The sequence below is a fragment of the Megascapheus bottae genome, chromosome 25 (genome assembly GCF_031878675.1).
Source record: "Megascapheus bottae isolate mThoBot1 chromosome 25, mThoBot2.hap1, whole genome shotgun sequence".
Taxonomy (NCBI): domain Eukaryota; kingdom Metazoa; phylum Chordata; class Mammalia; order Rodentia; family Geomyidae; genus Megascapheus; species Megascapheus bottae.
Window position 1 is genome coordinate 5,306,852 of NC_143533.1, and position 23,793 is coordinate 5,330,644.

The 23,793-nt window shown below is 53.0% G+C and overlaps 3 protein-coding genes across 3 annotated transcripts; 2 read left to right on the forward strand and 1 right to left on the reverse strand.

Moving 5' to 3' along the window:
* Positions 1-1,096: 1,096 nt before the first annotated feature.
* Positions 1,097-1,938, reverse strand: Cox6a2 (cytochrome c oxidase subunit 6A2). The gene is made up of 3 exons (XM_090357725.1): positions 1,842-1,938; positions 1,326-1,462; positions 1,097-1,225 (listed from the first exon to the last, which is right to left on the reverse strand). The coding sequence occupies exons 1-3, from the start codon at positions 1,912-1,914 to the stop codon at positions 1,142-1,144; spliced, it is 294 nt and encodes a 97-aa protein (XP_090213851.1). The 5' UTR covers positions 1,915-1,938; the 3' UTR covers positions 1,097-1,141.
* Positions 1,939-8,814: 6,876 nt separating this feature from the next.
* Armc5 (armadillo repeat containing 5) lies at positions 8,815-15,661 on the forward strand. The gene is made up of 6 exons (XM_090358068.1): positions 8,815-9,427; positions 10,803-10,910; positions 10,997-11,783; positions 12,978-13,498; positions 14,358-14,490; positions 14,595-15,661. The coding sequence occupies exons 1-6, from the start codon at positions 8,941-8,943 to the stop codon at positions 15,451-15,453; spliced, it is 2,895 nt and encodes a 964-aa protein (XP_090214194.1). The 5' UTR covers positions 8,815-8,940; the 3' UTR covers positions 15,454-15,661.
* Positions 15,662-17,378: 1,717 nt separating this feature from the next.
* Positions 17,379-23,793, forward strand: Tgfb1i1 (transforming growth factor beta 1 induced transcript 1). Its single transcript, XM_090358069.1, has 11 exons — positions 17,379-17,496; positions 18,931-19,046; positions 19,176-19,228; positions 19,322-19,464; positions 19,640-19,721; positions 19,847-19,952; positions 20,067-20,261; positions 21,997-22,170; positions 22,446-22,527; positions 22,758-22,906; positions 23,127-23,793. Exons 1-11 carry the CDS (start codon positions 17,379-17,381, stop codon positions 23,391-23,393), a joined length of 1,485 nt encoding a protein of 494 aa, XP_090214195.1. The 3' UTR covers positions 23,394-23,793.

Consider the following 23,793-nt stretch of genomic DNA (forward strand, 5'->3'; position numbering starts at 1 on the left):
AGTCTTCTCTACTCTCTCATAATTGGGGCTAGAACACATCTCTTTTTTTTTTTTTGCAGATGCAGTAAGTGGATGAAGGAGAGAGAGATAAAAGTAGTGTGTGTGTATGTGTATGTGTGTGTGTGTGTGTGTGTGTGTGTGTGTGTGTGTAGGGGGTGAGTGTGAATGATGTGTCATACCAGTCCTAGGATATGAACAGAATGCCCAGAGATTATTTGAACTAGTAACCTCCCCTACCTCCTATCTTTTTCTTGTATTGGTGCTGAGGCCCGGGTGCTGTACTTTAGCTCTGCCACTTGAGCCACTGCTCCACTTCTAGCTTTTTGCTAGAAAAGATTTAGTTGGGGGCCAGGAGTTTGGCCTAGTGGTTGAGTGCTTGCCTAGCATGCACTAAGACCTGGGTTCAATTCCTCAGGACCACATACATAGAAAAAAGCCAGAAGTGGTGCTGAGGCTCAAGTGGTAGAGCTCTAGCCTTGAGAAAATCCAAGGACAGTGCTCAGGCCCAGGACTGGCAAAAAAAAAAAAAAAAAAAAAATTTAATTGGGGATAAGAGTTTCACTGGGGTGGCTTTGAAGCGTGATCCTCAGGTCTAGCTTCCTGAGTAGCTGGGTTATAGGCATTTATCACTAGCACCCAGCTTTACATGTCCAGGTTAGAAGAAGCTCCCAGAAGCCAGGAGAGTCAGGCTTTCAGAAAGGAGCTGGTGATTTCCAAACCAATACAGAAGATCACTGAAGGTAGAGAACCACCTCCCCATTCCAAATGCAGTTGGGTCCTGAGACACGGCCCAGGATGGATGGCAGAGCCCATGTTTGAAATCAGCCTTCCCAAGAGCGGCCATGTGGGGCTGAGAGGGTCTCAGGTCTGCAGGGCGGGGGGGGGGGCGGGGGTCCCCTCAGGGGCCTCTGATCAGCTAAGTCATTTAGATACTGAGAATGTCAGATTCCTCCTCCAGGGAAGTGGTCTCCATGATCATCCCCGCCAGGGAGCTGGGTGCCCTCCAACCTCCACCCCCTCCCCGTGCGCATGCGCCCTCGCTGGGCCCCGCCCGCCCCGCCCCCCTCTGCCCCCCGGCGAGGCGTCAGAGGACACGAACCGTCCACGTCTTTTATTGGGCTGGAGATTGGCCGCTGGGCTCTCAGGGGTTCTCGTAGCCGGTTGGCAGGGGGTTGACATGGGGGTTGTGGAAGAGCGTGTGGTTGCCGTCTCCCCAGGAGTAGCGCTGTGGAGAAGGGGCGGGGGGGGCGGGGTCAGCGCCCATCCATGGGGAACCGGAGGCCCGCGCGTCCCCCGCCCCGCGCGCGCGCGCGCAAGCCCTGTACCTTGGTGCGGATGCGCAGGTGGTGGTAGGGGATGAACTCGGGGCGCTCGTGGTGGCCCTTGTGCAGCCAGCAGTTGAAGGTACACAGGGCCACGCTGGGCAGGGCCAGGAGGAAGGTCAGGAGGCGCCAGGTGCCGGCTGCGTGGAGGAAAGGCGGGGGAGAAGTGGGCTGATGGGGACGTGGGTGTGCGCATGCGCGGGCCCTGGGCTTGCCCTCAGGGTTGAGCTTTTTTTTTTTTTTTTGCTCAAGACTGGCACCTCTACCACTTGAACCACACAGCTCCACTTTTGGCTTTTTTTTGGGGGGGGGTTAATTGGAAATAAGAGACTCTGGGATTTTTCTACCCAGGCTGCCTCAGATCTCAGCCTTCTGAGTAGCTAGGATCATAAGAGTAAGCCACAGGCACCCAGCTAGGGTGGAGGGGACTTGCCAGTGTGTGAGGGGGCCACACCCATGGGAAGGGAAACAGGTGGACAAGGCCCAAGTCACAGGAATCAGTTCCCAGCCCTCACTCACCTCCAGCTCCACCATGGTCGCCCTTGGCTGCGCTGGCCAGGCCTCGGCTCAAGGACCTCAGAGGCAGAGCCATGGCGGTGGTGAAGCTAGGATGGCACTGCCCTTTCACTCTCCTTCTCCCAGACCTCGCCTCCTCCTCCCCTCTTCTTGAGCCAATCACCTGTTGAGTGCACAGCGGGGATGGCTATTTTTAGGGGGGTGGTGGTGAGGTCTATATTTAAAAAGGGGCCTGGCTCGCAGGAGGTCCCCTCTAGAAACTCACTGCACTATGCCTTATATTTCAGCAAGGGCATAAAGTGCAGTTTACAATTCTTCTTCATAGCTGTGGGGTGCTATCTTCTTCATACTCTCTTCCCAGTGCCTGGAGCACTTGACCACAGACCAAGAAACTTTTATTCAGGTCCTCTGTATTTTTCTAAGCTGATTGTGGCTTTGCTGTTGTTTGTTCCCCCCACTTCCTGCAAAGGGGTTCAACCCATTGGTTGAACCAAGCGAGGCAAATACCTTGTCAGGGTCTTGGTACAAAGCTAAGTCTGACCTTGGACTTGAGACCCTCCTGGCTCAGCCTCTGAACTGTGGAATGTATGGGGATATAGAACCATATCAGGCTTGGTTTTGCCTTGACTCCCTCTGTGTGGAGACAGTGTAGTTTTGTACCCTTCACTGTTTTTGTTAATCTGTGTGTGTGTGTGTGTGTGTGTGTGTGTGTGTGTGTGTGTTCATGTGCCACTTGAGCCACAGCTCCACTTCTTTTCAGTGTAGTGGTACTGAGGAATCGAACCCAGGGCTTGATGTATGCTAGGCAAGCACTCTACCACCAAGTGACATTCCCAGCCCTGTTTGTTTTTGTTTTTTAACATAAAATTTTATTGTTGCTATTAAGGTGTTGTAGAGAGGGATTACCATTTCCCACCATTGTTTTGATAAGCTCTTTCTGTCTTTCACAGTTAGCTGGTTGGGTCATTGGGAAAAGTTTCCATTTTCTAGAAGCTGAGTTTATTTTTTGCTGTGAGCAAATTGAGAACAAGTTGCAAGTGTGCAGCATACGAAGTTTGTCAGAAGGTCGGCTGCTGGTGTGAAGAGCGTAGACCGACCACCCCATGTTTCTCTCTGTTTCCTCCCGGACAGACTACAAACTACGACGGTATTTCAATAGCAATCACACTGCGTAGCGTATTAAGCATAAAGTTTGTTTATGAGACCCATTAGGCAGAATGAACATCTGAGGTTGAAAGTGTTCCAAGACAATTCTATGGTGATCAAGGCTGTGGGTTAGCTCGGATGAGGAGTACGGGGACTGGAGATGGTGAGACGGGAGTCAGCGGTGGCTAAAGGCTCCAGGATGACAGGCAGAGCCCCCCTGCCCTTGAGAACAACTTAGGAATTTATCATGGCAGACATCACATTATTCTCTGTGTCATTAGCCCAACCTATCTGTAAAAGAAAAGCTTTTGACCAGTTTTCTGGAGGCCGAGCAGGCAGGGGCTCCCCAGGCATCCACCCTAGCCTCAGCTCTGTTCTGGCCCTCCCCACTTCCGTCCACGTCCCCCAAACCATCCCCACCACTCCAGTCCCCTCCCTGCAAGGGGCGAGGTGGTCAGAGCAGCGAACGGCCCTAGCTGATCACGGCCTGGCTCCAGTTGCATCACCTGCCAAGAGTGACAGCTCCAAGTGGCCAGGCGGGGCGGGGCCGAGTCCGAACCGCGCATGCGCATGTCCCGCCTCCTTTCTCCACGCTAGTGGATTCTTGCAGTGCTGGATCGAAAGGGAGGGAGCTGCTGAGAGCCGGACGATGGCGCCCCCTAGAGGCCGGAGGCCGTGTGCGTTCACTGGTGGAAAGCGTGGGAGAACCAAAGAGGCCCTAGCTTCTGGCACAGAATTTAAGAACACACACACACACATACACACACACTCACCCACACCATCCAATTATCACGACTGCGGAGTGTTCTGGTGTCCCCTCAGGTTTTGCACTAGAGATGAGTGCCCCATTCTCCTTGGTTCCAGCCCTGCTCAGTCTTCCAGCCACACCTCTGTCCTGGCACAGAAAAGCAGATTACATGTGGAGAGGACTCCGATTATGAACTGGGTTTTGCCACCATTTCCAAGTAGCTCTGGGCCATTTATGTCCCTCTCTGGACTCCGCTGGCCTTATAAAATTAGGAGTGCAACTGTATAATATATAAAGTTTCCGGTAGTTCCAAAAAGCAGCCATTTAAACAGGGTGGAGCAAGATAACACCAAAATATTTACTGGAAACTCGGATGTCTTTTGAATATGAAGGAATCCTAACACGCATGGATCCCTAGTAGCCTAGAATGGGAGACAATCAATGTTCATCAGTAGTCAAATCGCTATATAGATCAATGGTATCTCAATCAGTGGAATACCAAATTGTTACAGCCACAAGCGATTGCTGGGGAAACCCTTATAAATACTGTCATAGAAGAGAAACAAGAATCGAGTATGTGCACTTAATTCCATTTCTATAAGATTCAAGAATCAAACATCCTTTAAAATTCTTAAAGTGGTTAAACGTAGTTACATGTTCCGCTAATTTCATTCCTAGTTATATACTCAAGAAATTTAAAAACAAAACAGATTCCAGGTTGGAAGGGATGCAGGTTATCTCAGGGTTATCCTGCTGTTTCTTCTGAAGATTAGAATACCCAAATCATCACTGCACTTGTCTGTGGTTCTCACAGCCCAGGCCACAGAGTAGATGGGAACAACCATTTATTCTTGAGCTGTTTGTCTACAGCCAATTCAGGAAAATGGAAAGCTGATGGAAAATACCTATTTCTTTAAAACATATATCTCACCAAAAAACTTATACATGAATATTCACCTCAGCATTATTCATAATAGCTCCAGAGTGGAAATAACCATGCTACAATGTGAATATAGACTGTTCATGAGAGGCATCTGTGTTGGGGGCTTGTTTGTGAAATGGTAGAGCATCTACACAGCAGAAACCTCTGACGATCTTTTGGGAAGTGATTGGATCTGAGGGCTCTCTCCTAATCCCTCCATGTATTTATTATATAATGGCATGATAGGGAGATGATGAAAGGAGGATTTATCACTTGGGGTGTGTCCTGGAGAGATTTATCTTGTCTTCAGCCCCTTCTCTTCCTCTGCTTCCTGGTCACCTGGATGTGAGCCATAACTGCTCTGCCACACTTTCCCTATGATATTGGATATAAGTAAAAAATAGGCCTTTCCTCCCTAAAGATTTTTAACTCAGGTATTTTGTCACAGCAAGGAAAAGCCAGACTAATACAAGCCACTTGGGGGCCCTCTCTCATTTTCTCAGTGTGCCATCTTAGGCCTAAGGACTGTTCACAGGCTTGAACAGTGAGGCTGCTTCTACTCCCAGCTCAGAGCACAGGCATTCTGGGTAAGTACCTTTTGGGCCAATTCCATTGGAATCATAGGCATTCCTGATCTCATGGGAGGGATTAGCATCCATCTCTTTAAAGTGACTTTGCAAACCAGTGTGGCTCCCAAGCCCGTCTATACTCCCTAAACAATACCCATTTGCAGTTTCACCAGAGAAACAACACTCCATGTTCACTTGATGGGATCACCAATAAGCAGAAGAAGCAAGATCTGACTATAGCAACCATTTATTGAGTGCTGACTCTATGTGCTGAGCTATGGCTTCCAGCTCAAAACTGGGTTGTGTTCTTTGAAGTGCTGTCGATAGGAGACTTTCAGGAACCCTTTCCTTGTCAATGAAGGAAAGCCCAGGGCTATTTGCTGCTCCTCGATTGAGAAGACAAGTGCATTAGATGTCACCAGGCAAGATTCCTTCTCCAATGCCAGTGTCATTCACTTACTGGTCCGAAGTCCATCATTTTCACAGGACATTGCTGCTCTAGGGCTCTCTCGACAGTTTCTCTAACCCCAAAGAGGAGCTGGTAAGCTGCCATGATGCTTTCTGAAATTCCCACCATAGGCCTCTAGACCTGAGAGGAGAGGCCTTCTGAGAGAGGAACTGAGGTTTGCAGAGTCATTCCCAATCCAGGTGCTTCAAGCAGACAGGTGTACCCATGGGGTCTTCTCTACAACCTGGTGAGGTAGCTGTCATCCATTTACAGATAAGAAACCTGAGGCCCAGACGAGATAAAGTTCACACAGCTAGCAAGAGACAAGCATGAACACTACTAAGTTGGAGAACTTCATATTCTTCCTTTTCAGCCTCAACTTTATGTGGATGCATTCTAGGCACAGCAAGTATGAAGAAAAATGGCCAAAAGGGGGCAGACGGAGGCACAAAGAACAATATGGAATTAATGGTGAAGGATAGTCCTTCAGATAACTCTTCAGCCTCAAAAGGGCTAATCTGTGCCTTTTAGGCACACAGGCAGTTATGGCTAACAGGAACAGCCTCATAGCTTGGCCTCTCATCTCAGACTCATTGCTGTTTGGGTAAGCTTCTCCATGGTTCCCACATACACTAGGTTTCACCAGTAGAAACACAATGGATGGGCAGCTCTCTTCCATACCAGAAAAAAGGGCCATATTCAGATCCTAACAGCCATTCTTTACTGTATTGACAGAGGAAAAAAAAAAAACAACAACAACAACAACCAAAAACCACCAGGGGAAACTGTGAGAGAAGAGACAAGGAGCAGGTGACAAGTCTTGGGCTTTTGCTGTCTAGAAATGCCATAAAGTGTTTCCTGAATTCAGCAGGCCCATCTCAACAGTGGGACCATGTACTTGACAACTTACATGATGACCCCAAGTTCAATATTCTGGTACCCCCTGCCAGGACACAGCTTCCTTGTTCCTCTCTGGATGTCAGGAATGCCCACCTCCAACTTCTTGCCTCTGTGGGCCTCTAATAAGAGCCAGTGGGCTCTTCTCTCATTTCTGCAGGAAGGAGCTGTTGCTCTTGGTATGGCTGTCCCCATGGCTGCCTAGGCTGTGAGGACACTGGCTCAGCAGCTGCAGATGTCCTACATCTCCTGTGCCAGTGGGGGATACCTTCCGCCATCAGCAAACTCTGCAACTGGTGGGCACGGGCTGTAGCCCCACAGTGAAGCCTCTCATAAAAACCTCAGAGGGATTTCAAATGCAGTGATTGTAGATCTATCGTTGAGCCCTACCTAGGAAAGATGCAGAGACCCTTCAGCATCCCAGCATCATTCTAAATCAAAGCCTCAGAGGAGAGGCGAGCAGAAAAGAGGTCTGCTTACAGATCCTGGTCCTCTTGAGGACTGAATCAAATGTGGAGCTGACACTTGAATTAATATTGAAGCCAGGGATATTAGCAGACACTGCTAACCTGGTGGGTTCATTGGTGCTGGCCCAGGCTAGGGCTGTGGGCAAAGGGTATACTGTGAAGGCAGACCTGGGGTTTCTTGCAACTCTGGATCAGCTCATGGGTAAGCATGTGAACATTCTGGCTGAGACGTCACACTCGCTGCCTGTGTGCCCGTGTGAATATTAGTAGTGCGGCAGATCTGAACTGCCCACAAAATTCTTGTTGCAGTCAGGGCACCAGCAGGGCTTCCCATCTGTGTGTAAATGTTGGTGTTTAAGGAGCCTGAGACTGTGGTAGAAGCTTTGCTCACATTCAGGACAGGTTCAAGGTTGTTAGCCAGGTGGATACTCTGGTGTTTGCGGTCACTAAAGCTAGGGTAAGATTTGGGACCCCTGAAGGGGGCCTAATTCCATTGTGGATGTGCTAGTACCACAGGTAGTGTGAGCTTTTGAAGTTCTTGCCACATTGGCAGCAATCACAGGGCTTCTCACCCGTGCGGGAACACTGGTGCTTGAGAAGGTAGGAACTGTTTCCAAAGCCGTCCCCACTGAGCACAGGGGTAAGGAAGTTTGTTAGAGCTCTTGCCCACAGTTTCCACAGGAGTGGGGCTTCTTGCTGGTGTGCACCAGCTGGTCACAGCTGCAGAGCTGTGGCCACAGGCCTCCCCCACACTTCATGCACTTACGGAAAGGTCAGGAGTTCAAGCTATGAGGTTAGATCAGATTTGGAGCTAAGGTTGAAGCGACACCCACTCTGGGCAGGGTTTATTTTTCACCACTGTGTATTCAATGGTACTTAACCAGCTCTATGCCATATTCCGGGCAATGTCCTCACTTGCTTTGGTGGTGGAGGAAATCTGGGAGACAGTCTGCGAGGTTGTAGTCAGCCCCCAATTCCAGCACCTGAAGACTGGGGGGGGGGGGAGGAGGGTTGCAGGATAGCTAGTCTTGATTGGGGCCTACAAAGATGCTGTAGGCTTTGGCAGCGTTTCCTGGGAAGCTGGTTGCCCGGTGCTACAACCCTGAAGGCCACATCACTCACGTAGCACGACTAAACAATCCGAGGGCGACCTGGAGACTCTTGGAAATCCTGATGTCTCTTCCCTCGCAGCTCCGCCCCGGTCGGGGATGCTCCCCCAGTTACTTGTGGCACGACTGAAGCGCCCCTCGCTTCCTAGACACCAGCTACTCAAGTTCCCCAGCATTGATCAGAACGAGGGGCGTACTTGCACCAAGAGGTTAGCACCGGAAACGGAAAGGTCCTCAAGGCCCTGCCGTTCTAGAAAGTAGCGGCGACCGTTTTCGGTAGGTTTAACCCTGTCATTCTAAGAGTTCTTGATCCGCAGCTGCTGTTAGGAACTTGCCAGTTTTCAGGCCTAGGCTTCTGGGAGAGAGTCTGTCGGCCTGGACTTCGGGGTCCTCCCCGATCTTCCTCTTGGGGGGGGGGAGGCAGCCAAGCTTGACTGGAAGAGTAAAGGGCTAGATGGGGGGCGGACCAGGCGAGTCTTGGGGCGCAGCGCGGCCGGCCGACGCCCCGGCCGGGCCCGGGGAGGCGTCCGTCCACGTCGAGGCCCTGGGGAGTTTCCCACCCGTCCACACCATTTAGGCGTGTTAGGCGGGATGCTGACTACATAATCCCGTCTTAGGCTTGCACAACGACTAGAGAAGTACCATTCAAAGTTCCGGGAGCTAGGGCTAACAGCGGCGGCGCTATTCGAGAAGAAGCCGCCGCTGGAAGCCGCCAGGCCACTCCCCTCCGCTCCAGTTCCGCATCCTCACAGAGAAGCGGCCCGGGCGCGGGGCGGAGCCGGAGGCCCGAGCCAAGATGGCGGCGGCGAAACCAACCCTCACCGACTCGCTCTCGTTTTGCCTCGCGCAGCTCGCAGCGGCCGCCGGGGAGGGTCCGAGTCGGGGCAAGGACTCCACTACGAACGAGACGCCCCTGGGCCGCGCGCTCTTAGCTCTTCGCACGCGCCACATCAAGGCAGCCGGGGGTATCGAGCGCTTCCGGGCGCGCGGCGGGCTCCGCCCACTTCTCGCGCTGCTACGGCGAGCGGCGGCCGCGGACTCCGCCCCGTCCCCGGCAGAACCCGGCTCCGCCCCCTCGCCGGGGGCGGCCGCCGCCGCCGCGGTTCCTGCTGATCCCGCCCCTTCCTCTGGCCCCGCCCACTCCGCTGGAGCCTCGTCGACGCCTTCGCCGCCAGTGCGCCTGCGCAAGACTCTGGACTTGGCGCTCAGCATCTTAGCCAACTGTTGCACGGAAGGGGCGTGCCGAGCTGAAGTGCGCAGACTCGGAGGCATTCTCCCTTTGGGTAAGTGCTCCGCCTCCCCCCCCCCCCAGTTCCTAGAAAGGTTCCACGCCCGCCCCTCCCTCCCTCCGTCCCTGTCTGGGTCTGTGTGGGAGTTCTTTGTCACCGTCTGCGATCTCGAGCGACAGTCCATGCCATCCAAGCCTTCCCCATTATCTAGGTATTGGCACCTTCCTGCATCTGGGCAGGTGGAGATCACAGGGTTATTTGATGAACTTTCGGATCCTCAACCTCTAGTAGGATGTGCGGAAGCGAGACAGTCATTGCCTGCTTTTTATATGGACCTGTGTGTGCAAAGCCCCACCTGGGTGAGCTGCAGGCAAGACGGTGGAGCAGTTTCAAAAAGTTCAGATAATGATGTCCTGGGCCTTACCTCTCCATACTAGAATTCCCTATTAAATGAGATAATAATAGCCACTTGGCAAAACTGGAATGGAGCCCAAACTAAAATACAAATAGAGCACGCACAGATTCTAACCAGAGAGCTGGGGATTTTGAGTTACTGAAAAACTTGCACAGTAAGGACAAATGCCAACAAAAGAGAGGGTTTTTTTTTTTAGCATGCATGAAGACTCAGATTCCATTCCTGGGTACCACATACATAGAAAAAAGCCAGAAGTGGTGCTGAGGGTCAAGTGGTAGAGCTCTAACCTTGAGAAAGTCCAAGGACAGAGTTCAGGCCCTGAGCTCAAGCCAGGACTGGCCAAAAAAAAAAAATACATATGAACTATAATGTATTTGGCATGTTCCTAAGTCCTTAGTAATTTTTTGTGTGTGTATCCCTCTGGGACTTGAATTCAGGGCATTGATGCTGTCTCTCAGGGTTTTTGTTTTTGTTTTACTCAAAGCTAGCACTCATCACTTGAGTCGCATCTGGGGATGGTGGTTCAAAGCAAGCCTAGGCAAGAAACTGTGGACTTATCTCCAATAAACTACAAAAAAAGCTGGAAGTGCTGCTGTCGCTCCAGTGGTAGAGCACTGTGAGCATAAAAAGCTCAGGGACAGCGCCCATGCTCAGAGTTCAAGCTCCAGGACTGGCAAAAATAATAAATAAATAAAAAACAACAACAACAACAAAAATCCTGTGTGCCTACACATTTACCCCTTGGGCAGATATTTCAGGCCCTTCCTGAGGTCTTAGAAGGCCTTCCCTTTTGCAAAGTTTTTGCAAAGACTGCCTCCAATTCCTGATTAACATCCCTAACCCATCATCCCTCTAGCAAATCACTTACCTGTTTAGCAGCTAGATCCTGCTCACAGGTTAACATCTTCTGAAAGCCACCCCTGCCCCCTCTCAGGCACATTCTTGGGGTGATTTATTGGAGGGGGGAGGGAGGAAGAGGATAAGAACTCTTAAGAGGCTAAACTCTTCTTGCAGTGACCATTCTTCAGTGTGTGAAGACAGACAGCATCCAGAATCGAACTGCTCGTGCACTGGGGAACTTAGCCATGGAACCAGAGAGCTGTGGGGACATCCACTCTGCCGGTAGGAAGACCGTGAGCACGGGCTTGAGTGGGGAGGAGGCTTAGGTATACCCTTGCTGACTCTCTATCTTCCCCTTTCCTCTCCAGGTGCAGTTCCCTTACTGGTTGAGAGTCTGACAGCCTGCCAGGACTCACAGTGCCTGCAGAGTGTGGTGCGTGCCCTCCGAAACCTGGCAGACTCACCCCAGCATCGCCTGGCCCTGGCACAGCAAGGAGCCATCCGCCCGTTGGCTGAACTCCTGGCTGCTGCTCCAGACCCTGCCCTGACCTGGGGCCTGGTTCGCGCTCTCCTGGAACTCAGCCGAGGTTGTTCCCGGGCCTGTGCTGAGCAGCTCAGTCTGGGTGGGGGACTGGGTCCCCTTGTCAGCCTGGCTTCTCACCCTAAACGGGCAATACGTGAGGCAGCCATCCTGATTCTCGCCAATCTGTGTGCTCAGGGCCTGGTACGGCCTGCCTTGGGCAATGCCGGTGGTGTGGAGGTGTTACTTGGTGAACTCCGGAGGCGCCGGAGCCCTACTGGGGCCAGTCCAGCTTCCCAACAGCCTTTGGTGCGGGCTGTATGTCTCCTGTGTCGGGAGGCCATCAACCGGGCCCGGCTTCGGGATGCTGGTGGATTGGAGCTACTGATGGGCCTGCTGCGGGACCCTCGTGCCAGTGCCTGGCATCCCCGCGTTGTGGCTGCCCTTGTGGGCTTCCTGTACGACACTGGGGCCCTCGGCAGGCTGCAGGCTCTGGGTCTTGTACCTCTTCTGGCTGGACAGCTGTGCGGTGAGGGTGGAGATGAGGAAGAAGAAGGGAGAGAAGCTGCTTCCTGGGATTTTCCTGAGGAACCGACCCCTGAGCCCGCAGAGGCAGGAAGCTTCCGCAGCCTTAGGTAGGTCCTTAGCTAGGGTCTAGGAGGGCTAGTGCTCTTTCCTACTCACTCTGTGTTATGACCCATTAAGACTTATTAACTCTAAGTCCTGATTCCTTGTTTTTCCACTTTCCAGTCCCCTGAAGCATACCTCATCCTCCCTCCAGTCTGCCTTTTGACATTGACTCCGAACCTTCAACCTAGACTTCTGGGTCCTAGAAAAATTCATTATGATGTAGTATGTACACTTATACATTGGCCTTCCCTCTTGTTGGACAGGAAGGGCCTCTTCGGCTGCCACTCTCTTTCTGGAACACTCTCCCTCCTATATGCAGTCATCTCTTGCTCATTCAAGTATTTGTTCAGCTCTTCCAGTCACAGTGAGGGCTTTGATGGGAACCCTGTTTAAAACTCACAAGCCAGATGCTGGTGGGTCATGCCTGTAATCCTAGCTACTCAGGAGGCTGAGATCTGATCTGAAGAGTTATCATCCCAAGTAGGAAAATCTGTGAGACTCTTTATCTCCAATTAAACAGCAAAAAGCTGGAAGTAGAGCTGTGGCTTGAGTGGTTGAATTCCAGCCTTGAACAACAAGTTCAAGGACAGCCTCTGGGTCTGAATTCAAGTCCTATAACAATAACAACAAAAACCCACTTCATCTCTCAAAGGGCTGGAGGCATGACCCAGTAGGAGAGTACCTACCTAGCAAGTGCGAGGCTATGAGTTCAAATCCCAGTTAAAAAAAATCCAACACCTTCCATTTCTCCCTGACCTCGGCTTTTTCAATCCTCTTTTCTCCGTGTATATGCTGCCTCATGCTAATATACTGTGGCTTACTTCCTTGGGTGGACAGATTCCCCTCATTAGACTGTAAAATCCAAAGAGAACTTGGAATTGATGAATGATTTATAGGTTTTGTGCCCAGTTATATTTCTCTGCCCTATGTATACCTATCCTCCTTTTTTTTTTTTTTTTGTGGGTGATGAGGCTTGAACTTGACCTGGGCGCTATCCATGAGTGTTTCAGCTCAAGGCTACCGTCCTACCCTTGAGCCAAGCCCTACTTCCCGTTTTCTAGAGGTTAATTGGTGATAAGAGTCTCGGGTCCTTTTGTGCCTGGCTAGTTTCGAACCTCGATCCTCAGATCCTGAGTAGCTAGGATTACAGGCGTGAGTCACTGCACTGAGCTCCTATCCTCCTTTTGTACTCTCCGTAGGTCTTGGCTGATTTCTGAGGGCTACACTTCGGGGCCTGATGACATCTCTCCAGACTGGTCTCCCGAGCGATGTACGCTGCCTGAGGCCCGAGAACCTGTCAGTCCCACCCCTAGCCCAGCCTCACACTCGACCTGCACGCCTCGCACTCTGCGTACACCACGCACATTACGTACACCGGGCCGCAGCCCTGTGGCTGCAGCGGAGGAGCCTTGGGGCCGAGAGGGGCCAGCGCTGTTGTTGCTGTCACGCTTCTCCCAGGCTCCAGACCCGAGTGGAGCACTAGTCACCGGGCCGGCGCTATGTGGCCTGCTGGCCTATGTGACAGGTGCACCAGGCCCGCCGAGCCCACGTGCCTTGCGTATCCTGGCTCGCCTCACCTGCAACCCTGCCTGCCTGGAGGCCTTTGTGCGCAGCTATGGTGCGGCACTACTGCGTGCCTGGCTGGTACTCGGTGTGGCACCAGATGACTGGCCCTCACCCCGTTCCCGGACTGCGCGCCGAAGCCAGCACCGAGAACTAGGTAGGTCTCCTGTCTCTGTATGCAAGAGTGCCATCTTTCTGTGCCTTCCACAGGCCTAGAATCTTGACTTCCTGTCCACCTGCCCTGACTTCCTGTTTATCTGCCCTGACTTCTTGTTCATCTGCCCTGACTTCCTGTCCACCTGCTCCGACTTCCTGTCCACCTGCTCCGACTTCCTGTCCACCTTGCCCTCCGGAACACTATCTAAGGAATTCAAGTCACCAGATGTTGGATAGGGTGACTCTCTGCTCCCTAGCCTGACATACAGGGAGAATTGTTCTGTATCCTCTGTCCGCATCTAGAGTTCTGCCTGTCTCTATGGTGTGTGTCTGTGTGTGTCCGTGTCTTCAGATTTTGTGCGTGTGCTCTACCACTTGAGCCACCACTCCACTTCCTGCTTTTTGGTGGTTCACTGGAGGTCACGGACTTTTCTGCCCAGTCCTGCTTTAAACCATGATCCTCAGTTCTCAGCCTCCTGAGTGGCTAGGATTATGAGCATGTGCCACTAGTATCTGGCTGTCTGCTTGTTGTTCTCCACACCCTTTCCCCACTGTACTCTGTTCTGACTTCCATTCTGGGTACCTCAACTTGTGAGTCCAGGGCATTCCTTGGTGACTGCCTCATGTTCTTTCCACCCCTGAAAGGAGGTGAGAAAGGGAAAGAGGGCCTAGAGTTGCTCCTGATCTTCTTGACTCCAGTTCTTGAGTCCCAGCTCCAGCCTTTCAGGCTTGGCGGACACTCCCACTTTCTGGGTCTTTGTTTCTTGCCCTGGGCTTTTACCCCCCTTCTTTGCAAAAGCCCGGTGGCCTGTGCCACTCACCTCAGCTTCCAAACTGACCTGCTGCGGCCCATCGCACAGGTGAGATGCTGCTGCAGAACCTGACTGTCCAGGCTGAGTCGCCCTTTGGGGTTGGTGCACTTACCCACTTGTTGCTGTCTGGAAGCCCTGAGGACCGCGTCGCCTGCGCACTGACCCTGCCCTTCATCTGTCGGTGAGAGGGGTGAGGGTGGGTTGCCTTGTGGAGTGGGGGGGAAGGCAAAGTTGATATTCCACCACCCTGCCTTGGCCCCTTCTGACAGATTCTTTCCCTTGTAGGAAACCCGCTCTGTGGCGCCGGCTCCTCCTGGACCAGGGTGGCCTCCGTCTCCTACTCATGGCCCTCACTCGGCCAGCCCCGCACCCGCTTTTCCTTTTCTTTGCTGCAGACTCCCTTTCCTGCCTCCAAGGTCTGGTATCTCCTGTGATGAGCCCAGTATCTCCCTCTTCAGCTGCCCTGGACCTGGACCCACCCTCCCCTTGCCACTATAAGCCTCTGTTGGACCCAGCTCCCAACCCAGGTCCCGACCTGCATTTCCTCCTGGACTCCGGCCTCCGGCTCCCTGCTCAGCGAGCTGCCTCTGCCACTGCCTCCCCTTTCTTCCGGGCCCTGCTATCTGGCAGTTTTGCCGAAGCCCAGATGGACCTGGTACCACTGCGAGGCCTGTCTCCCGGAGCAGCCTGGCCTGTCCTGCACCATTTGCATGGCTGCCGGGGTTGTGGGGCTGCCATGGGACCTGTGCCCCCACCAGGTCAGCCCCTCTTGGGCTCAGAGGCTGAGGAGGCCCTCGAAGCTGCTGGCCGGTTCTTGTTGCCTGGGCTGGAAGAGGAGCTGGAAGAGGCCGTGGGCCGCATCCATCTAGGTCCCCAGAGTGACCCAGAGTCAGTGGGTGAGGTGTTCCGCCTGGGCCGGCCCCGGCTGGCAGCCCACTGTGTGCGCTGGACCCTGGGCCCAGGGCAGTGTCCAAGGAAACGGGCCCTGGCTCTTGTGGGGCTGGTGGAAGCAGTAGGTGAAGAGGCTGGGCCCTTAACTGAGGCTTTGTTGGCAGTGGTGATGGGGACAGAGGCAGGGGCCAAGGGCCCCACCCTTGATTGTCAGTGTTCCCCAGAAGGGGGCCCCAGGACAGACTGGCTATGAACCCATTCGGAAGCTGCGTGGATGTCACCTTGGAGGAATGAAAAAGACACAGAACTGGATCCCAGTGTGATAGTCTTGAGCTAATACTGTAATGTCAAGGCCAAGGGTTTGGGCACGGGACAGTAGAGAACAGCAGCTCCAAGGCTCCAGGTACCTGGCCTAGCCCAGCTCTATGGAACTGCAATTAAAACCCTTGGAGTTGGCTGTCCCTGGTGTGTGCTGTTACTGTTTTCCCTGTGGGAGTCCTCCCACCCCCTCCCCTGCCAAGCAGGGATTTGTCCAGATATCCAGGCTTTCACACAGGTCAGCCTTGGTATGTGAGTTTAATAAGTAATTATCCATCGGTTCCTGGAGTCCTGGGGTGGGGTCGAGGTCTCAGGCTTCTCCACTGGATCCTGGAGAGAAGTCTCCTTCCCATAACACCTTACTGCTTAGATAGTCACCCTGCAGGACAGAGCCTTGGTCAGGAATGAGAAGACCACTGAGGTTTAGGAATGTGTGGCTGACATCTTGCTCCTCTGTCTTGTACCGCTTTGGAGACATGATTCTTAATGCTGTTGGCCCGAGGGAGGACTTGATAAGTTCCTTGGAGACCAAAAAGACTTACCTGTCTTTGTCAATTCCAGAGAAACTCATAGCCCTAGCTTTGGTCTCCAAGACAGGTCTACTGGCCTCCTTGACTGCTGAGGTAGAAGCATGTTGCTGATGAAGAGTCATGGCCTTTGCCAGGGTCTGTGTTGGGGATCAAAGGTTGGCACTTGCTGCTGCTGCCTGTCTTAAAATCTTCTGATGGACTAGGGATATCCTGGTGGGCTTCAGGAATTTAAAAAAAAAATAAGATTGGCAGGTGACAATGGCTCCCCTGTAATCCTAGCTACTCAGGAGGCTGAGATCTGAGGATCATGTTTTGAAGCCAGTCCAGGCCAGAAAGTCTGTGATACTCTTATCTCCAATTCACCATCAAAAAGCCAGAAATGGCTCCGTGGCTCAAGAGTGCTAGCCTTGAGCACAAAAACTCAGGGACAGCGCAGGGCTGGCACAACAATAAAAATAAATAAATAAAAAGCAAGCTGCCCATATTATGGATGCTTATGATGGGGCCCTACAGTCCAGAGCTCACATCTGTCTCTGCCCATCTCAGAATGTCATGTTTTCACTCTGATTTCTCAGAGCTTCTTGTTACTGTGGCTGGTTCCTTGTCTGGCTTTCTTCTCTTGGGTCAGTATCTTGAATAAAGAACCGATTATGGAACTGTCTTGGGCCGTGTCAGTGGTGGGGAAAGGCCTTGTCTCCTGGCCTGGCTGGGGTTTGGCTGCCTGGGACTGCTGTCTGCTTTGGGATTGGGCCTTGGTTTTGCTGTCCTTGTTGTTAGTTGTGTGTTTTGTGTCCAGGTTTTGGAGGAGAGCCCCCCCCCCCAAACCTCAGAGTGTGTGGGTGGGTTCACCATGTCTGTCCTGTCTGTCTGTCTGTCTGTCAGCTATGCCTTTGTGTCTACCATGCACCACCTCTGGGGATTTCTCTCTGGTTGTCTGCCCGGGTTTGGATCTGACAATTCCTTGGAACAGTCTCTCCTGTCCCCAGCAAAATAAAGAAATAAAATCTCTCAGGGACATTGTCTCTCAGGGATGGCCAGGGTGGGAGGGGACTCCGTCTTCGATTGGGGTGGTTTTTTTGGGGAGGGGCTCTGGAGCTTGGCCTGGGAGAGCCATCACAGACTCTGGCTCTGGCCTCTTGGGGCTCCCTGCAGCGCAGGCCGGGCGCAGTCTGGGGTGTGGCCGCCCTGGGCGAGCCAGCAGCCAGCCAGCTGGGTTTGGGGTGGGCCTCGGTGCTCCCTCTCTTCCACGCCCCCACCCCCGTGCTCCTTCGTTCGTTCCCCCCACCCCCACCCCACCCGATCCCATCCCAGCGGGTCCCCGCTTCCATACATGGTCACGGCCCCGGCGCCCAGCTCCCGGACGTCCCCCGCCCCCGCCCCGCCGGACACGGCCCCCGCCCTGCTCGCCCCGCGCGCAGCCCGCCCGCGTCCCGCCATGGAGGACCTGGGTGAGTGGGGCCCGGCCCGCGGGTTCCCCCCAGACCCTCGCCCCTTCTCGGAGCTGCTCCCGCCCGCCCCACACCTCCCCATCCCGGGCTCTTCCGCTCGCTCGCTCGATCGCTCCCCCGCTTCTGCCTCTGCCTCCTCTCCCGAATCCACGTCCCCCTTCCTGCCTTTCCCTTCCTGCCTTTCCCCGGGCTGGCCCACCCTTCCCTTGGGTCTCCCCCTCTCCGTGGCTCCTCCAGCCCAGGCTCTGGCAGATGTCCTCCCCTCCCCACCCCAACCCCCGGGGTGCTTGGGTTCAGAGGCTTTGGGAAGGGAAGGGTTAAAGTCAGGCAATGGGACTACCAGCCAGGAGTGGACTGTGTATAGCATCAAGTTTTGGGGTGTGGATGGGGGGGGACTGGGGTGGGAGGGGACGAGTCTTGGGGCCCAAAGTTAGGGAATGAAAGAGTTAAAAGAGTTTCTAGTAGAGTGGAAGCCAAGTTTTGGGGGTGATGTGGGGGGGGTGGAGACAGGAAAGAGTGCCAAGGAGAAGTAACGGGCTCCCCAAGATGCTCAGAGACTAGAGGTTCTGGGTGGAAAGGGTTCAAGGCCCTGGGGTGGGAGGGAGGGGGAGAAAGAGAAACCGGGCTGAACTTGAACTTGGAAAGAAGAGGTTCCGGCGCCCGGCTGTAGGGGGCGCTCGACAGCCAGGGTACCTGGCTCTGGGACCCCCTAGGGGACAGAAGCTCATCACAAAAGCCCAGGGCTGGCAGACGGGCCCTCGAGGAGCACAAGGGTGGGGACTCAGTGGGGCTGGGAAGTGGGCCAGGCCTGGCCAGAGCCTGTTTAGAGAGAGGGAGGAATTAGTGAGTGTGGCAGAGAGAGCATCCAATCAGGAAGGTGGGTGCCAGGCACACAGCCAGTGGAGCAATTTGGAATGGGTATAAACTTGGCTTCAATAAAAGAGCCCATTTCGATTGCCTATCGGGAAAGATGGGGTGAATTAAAAAAGAAAAAATAACAGTCAGGTGGCTGGGTTTGGGCTTGACTGACTTTTAGAATGAGCCTGCGGGGATTTCTGGTCATAAATATTTTCTATCATCCCACCTCTCTGGCCCTGTGTTTTTCTTTTTTCTTTTCTTTTTTGACAGTCGTGGGGTTTGAATTCAGAGCCCGGGCACTGTCTTTGGACACTTCTTGCTCAAGGCTAGCGCTCTGCTGCTTGAGCCACAGCACCACTCCCAGCTTTTGCTTTGTATGTGGTACTGAGGAATTGAACCCAGGGCTTTGTGCACACTAGACAAGCACTCCTGGCCCCCTGGCCCTGTATTTCTTTAAACTTCTGGCGTCTCTTATTATATTGGCTTCTGCCCTTCCCACTGGGAACCGTGACCCTCTAATCTCCTCTGCCCTAACGTTGATGCCCTGAGTCTCACTCCAAGGACCTCTCCTTGCAGATGCTCTGCTCTCTGACCTGGAGACCACCACTTCACACATGCCAAGGTCAGGGGCTCCAAAAGAGCGCCCCTCAGAGCCACTCACACCTCCCCCACCCTATGGCCACCAGCCACAGGTGAGATCAGACACTAAGGTCTGGGGCAGTGAAGGTGAGGGGCCAGGCACTGCCCTGGGCTATGGGAATCTGAGCCTAGATGGTGTTGCAGCCCAGGCATGTCATTCTAGACACGTGTCTTCTCTGTAGACAGGGTCTGGGGAGTCTTCAGGAGCCTCTGGGGACAAGGACCATCTATACAGGTGAGGGGCATGGGATGGTTGAAGCCGATCATGGCTCAGGGGAGAAGGCTTGAGGTCCTCAGTCTAAGTCCAGGCTTTCATGGTGTTTCTCAGTACGGTATGCAAGCCCCGGTCTCCAAAGCCTGCAGCCCCTGCCGCTCCTCCATTCTCCTCTTCCAGTGGTGTTTTGGGCACTGGGCTCTGTGAGCTAGATCGTTTGCTTCAGGAACTGAATGCTACCCAGTTCAACATTACAGGTACCAGGGTCACTAAAATGACATGCCTGAATGGGGGTGGCACAGAAGAGGGAGGAGCTGGGAAGGGAAGAGACTAAGGAACACAGACTCCCCAGAGGAGAAGTAAAAAGGACACTGACGGAAAGGATGGATCGAACATGGCCCCATGCCCAGCCCTCTTCTCTTGTCTCTCTAGATGAAATAATGTCTCAGTTTCCATCTAGCAAGGTGACAACAGGGGGACAGAAGGAGGACCAATCTGAAGACAAGAGCAGCCAGTGAGTTTGGCTTGGCTGGCAGGGCTGGAGAGAGAGATGATTGATAGGTTCTTGGATGTTATTTGAGGGATTGTTGATCTGGGATGCTCTGAGATGATACAAGTTTGGTTTTTTTTCTTCCCAAGTCCTCCCAGTCCAGCTCCTGTCCTCCCAAAACCTTCAGCTACTTCGGCCACAATGGAGCTGGATAGGCTTATGGCTTCACTTTCAGACTTCCGTGTCCAGAATCATGTGAGTGGGCAGGGGTGTGGCCCTGGTGTCAGCTCAGGGCTCTCCAATCTATTTTAGATCTTTTTTGACATCTATTGACCTGTTGATTCTACTCTTATGTCTTCCCTGCTGTAGCTTCCAGCCACTGGGCCAAGCCAGCCACCAGTGGTGAACTCCACAAATGAGCGGTCACCGTCTCCATCAGAGCAGACTGGCAAGGGCAGCCTAGACACCATGCTAGGGTTACTGCAGTCTGACCTTAGCCGCCGTGGTGTGCCTACCCAAGCCAAGGGCCTTTGTGGCTCCTGCAATAAACCTATTGCTGGGCAAGTAAGTGGGGCCTGAGAGGGGAAACCCATCTTCACTGAGAACCTGGTTTGGTGATATCCTCTTTCAATGAATAACTCTGCAAAGTAGTCATTATAATTTTATTTTATCTTTTTGTTTGTTTGTTTAGTGTATGTCAGTCCTGACGCTCCAGCTATAGACCGGGGCATTTTTTTTTTTTATTCTCCAAGCTAGTGCTATATCACTTTAACCACAGATCCACTTCTGGCTTTTTTGGTGGGTACTTGGAGATAAGAGTCTCACAGACTTTCCTGCCTGTTCTGAGTTTTGAACAGGGATTCTTGGATTTCAGCCAAGAATCTAAGTAGCTCAGATTATAGGGTTGAGCCACTGGCACCTGGCTAATACTCTAAAAATTCATTTTGTGCATGTGCATACTGGGAATCAAACATGGCCTTGGATATGCTAAGCATAATCTTTTCCACTGAGTTATACACTCAACCCACCATTTATAGTTTAGTTTTACGGAAAATGAAGCTTTGAGTCATCAGAGCAAGTAAGTAGTAGGGTACAGATTCCAGCCTTGTTTCCATTTGATATGGTCCTATTATGTGGCACACCATAGGTACAGGCCTTACTCAGAGCTTTTCAAGTTCTCATTTATTTAGTCTTCACATACAAAAAAACTTGTTGGCTTCCTCTAACTGGGTATCACAAAGATTTTTTTCTCCATTGAGAGGCTGGTCTGGGAGCTTTGGCCCTTGGCTTATGGGCTGACCAGATATGATTGGTAACAGCTGTGTATAATGGTCTGCCTGGAACCTTCTGCTAGAGAAAATGTTTGAGCCCTATTCCAGAATTGCCAGTCTCAGGAAAGCATGGTGATATCATGATTTCCATGTGCTCTAGGCACTTTCTTCTTCATTTGTTATTTTATTAAAATAAATGATAGCCAGGTGTTGGTGGCTCACACATGTAATCCTAGCTACTCAGAAGGCTGAGATCTGAGGATTATGGCTAGAAGCCAGCTTGGGCAGAAAATTTCCTGTGAGACTCTATCTCCAATTAACCACTCAAAACTCAGAAGTTGCAGTGTGGCTGTATGTGGTAGAGCTCTAGCCTTGAGAGAAAGAGTTCAAGTGCAGTACTTGGCTCTGACTTCAAGCCCCACAACTGAGAGAAAAGAATTATATATGTTGGTATGAAATTGAATATACTGATGTTAGATATTAAGTCATCTTCTTCTTGTTCATTTTTTCCTTTTGACTTTAAGGAGAAATTTAAACATTTTCATGCCCCTCCCCCCTGAAATACCTTCCTATGCACTGAGTATCTTTATGGACAAGTGAACAGTAAGGATCAAAACTGAAAGACTTGAGTTAAATCTCTAGCACATACAAGTTGTACAATTTGGAACATTACGTTTTTCATTCCCATCTCTGAGAAATAAGCCTTGAGAAAAGACTGAGTGCTGGTGGCTCACACCTATCATCCTAGTTACTTAGGAAGCTCAGCTCTGAGGATCAAGCTTTGAATCTGGATCAGGCAGAAAAGTCCACGTGATTCTTATCTCCAGTGAACCAGCAAAGTGCTGGACTGGAAGTGTGGCTCAAGTAGTAGAGTGAAAAAGCCAAGCAAAGATGTGAAGCCCAGTAAATGGTACCACAAATAAAAGGGAAAAAAAGTTTTGGGGAAGTGTTGTGTATATAAACTGTAGTTCACTGGGTATCTGGCAGTCTAAGGGCCACTCTGACCCAGACCTCCCTCCAACTTGAAGGTAGTGACAGCGTTGGGCCGTGCCTGGCATCCTGAGCACTTCGTTTGTGGCGGCTGTTCCACAACCCTGGGAGGCAGCAGTTTCTTCGAGAAGGATGGAGGCCCCTTCTGCCCTGAGTGCTACTTTGAGCGCTTCTCCCCACGATGTGGCTTTTGCAACCAACCCATCCGACATGTAAGCCCAGCCAGGCCTTGTGGATTCTGTTTCTGACTGCGTCAGCTCCCCTGTCTGATGGGTATCATTCACACAGGTCCTGCCTGTCCATCTCCACCCCAACCCCATCCTTGTCGCTTAGCAACACTCAAAGCTCTCAGCTGTCTTTTAACCCCAAATTCCTCTTCTGCCTTTCAGACATATACCTCAGCCCTGTGGCCCAGGTTCCAGGTAGAGGCAGGAGGGGAGAAGGGACAAGGGGGTCACCATGACTGTCTCCTTTCATTTTTCTATAGAAAATGGTTACTGCCCTGGGCACCCACTGGCACCCAGAGCATTTCTGCTGCGTCAGTTGCGGGGAACCTTTTGGAGATGAGGGTGAGTTCATTAAAAAAAAAAAACAAAACAAAAAAACCCCATAAAAACCACAGGTGCACGCTACGCACATTCCCGGCTGCCATCTCCCCCTTCCTTCTGGCCTTGCTCTCTCTCACTCCTGGCCCCGACCTCCCATTCACCGGTCCCCATCCCATCCCTTCCCTCTTTGCCCGGGTCCGGGACCCCACTGCTCCCTCCCTTCAACTCAGCCCACTCGGTAATGTTCCTAGGTTTCCACGAGCGTGAGGGCCGACCCTACTGCCGCCGGGACTTCTTGCAGCTCTTTGCCCCACGCTGCCAGGGCTGCCAAGGCCCCATTCTGGATAACTATATCTCAGCGCTCAGCGCGCTCTGGCACCCGGACTGCTTCGTCTGTCGGGTGCGTTCTGGGGGCGTGGCTTGGGAGGTGGGAGGCGGAGCTAGTACGGTGGGCTGTGCGGAGTCGCGGGGGGCGTGGTCTCAGGGGGCGTGGTCTGGGGCGGGGCGAGCGTCGGGGGGCGTGGCCTCGCCCGGGCGCCTGGCCGCGGGTCGGAAGTCTGGGTGGTCTCTGGCCCCGACTGTGGTGGCTGACGCGATCTTCCGCGGCCTCCTTTCCCCAGGAGTGCTTCGCTCCCTTCTCCGGAGGCAGCTTTTTCGAGCACGAGGGTCGCCCGCTGTGCGAAAACCACTTCCACGCTCGGCGCGGTTCTCTGTGCGCCACGTGCGGCCTTCCGGTGACCGGTCGCTGCGTGTCGGCCCTGGGCCGCCGCTTCCACCCGGACCACTTCACCTGCACCTTCTGCCTGCGCGCGCTCACCAAGGGCTCCTTCCAGGAACGCGCCGGCAAGCCCTACTGCCAGCCCTGCTTCCTCAAGCTCTTCGGCTGATCTGCCCCGCCGGGCCCGTCCCTGCTGGGCGAGGCGATGGTCCTGGAGCTCGGCGGGGAGGCGGGGGCCGCGAGCCACCCCCGCTTTGTACGGCCCACCCACTGGGGAGACGCTCCCTGAAGGTACTCCACGTTCTCCAAGGTCAAGTTCGGAAGAGGCTCCCCGTCCCTCCTAACTCACGCCCCCTTCCCAACCCCCAAGAGACCCTCCACAGAAGAGAGGTCGCACACGATTCCCACCCTTAAGGGAGCCCCCCCCCCCCCGCACACATACACTAGAGGAGGGGGCCTTGCGATGAATTGCATCTAATCAGAGACTTGGCCAAAGACGTCCTTACTGCCTGCTCCTATTTTGTGCACTTTTCTTTTTCTACAAGCATAAATACACATTCCACATTTCA

Bases quoted from the DNA above. Each gene is read 5' to 3' on its own strand.
- Cox6a2 (XM_090357725.1), bottom strand. From the start codon at position 1,914: ATGGCTCTGCCTCTGAGGTCCTTGAGCCGAGGCCTGGCCAGCGCAGCC. The intron at 1,463-1,841 runs GTGAGTGAGGGC...TCCTCCACGCAG, and splicing joins CGACCATGGTGGAGCTGGAG to CCGGCACCTGGCGCCTCCTG. The intron at 1,226-1,325 runs GTACAGGGCTTG...CCTTCTCCACAG, and splicing joins ACCTGCGCATCCGCACCAAG to CGCTACTCCTGGGGAGACGG.
- Armc5 (XM_090358068.1), top strand. From the start codon at position 8,941: ATGGCGGCGGCGAAACCAACCCTCACCGACTCGCTCTCGTTTTGCCTC. The intron at 10,911-10,996 runs GTAGGAAGACCG...TTTCCTCTCCAG, and splicing joins TGGGGACATCCACTCTGCCG to GTGCAGTTCCCTTACTGGTT. The intron at 11,784-12,977 runs GTAGGTCCTTAG...TACTCTCCGTAG, and splicing joins GGAAGCTTCCGCAGCCTTAG to GTCTTGGCTGATTTCTGAGG.
- Tgfb1i1 (XM_090358069.1), top strand. From the start codon at position 17,379: ATGGTCACGGCCCCGGCGCCCAGCTCCCGGACGTCCCCCGCCCCCGCC. The intron at 20,262-21,996 runs GTAAGTGGGGCC...TCCAACTTGAAG, and splicing joins ATAAACCTATTGCTGGGCAA to GTAGTGACAGCGTTGGGCCG. The intron at 22,528-22,757 runs GTGAGTTCATTA...TAATGTTCCTAG, and splicing joins GGAACCTTTTGGAGATGAGG to GTTTCCACGAGCGTGAGGGC.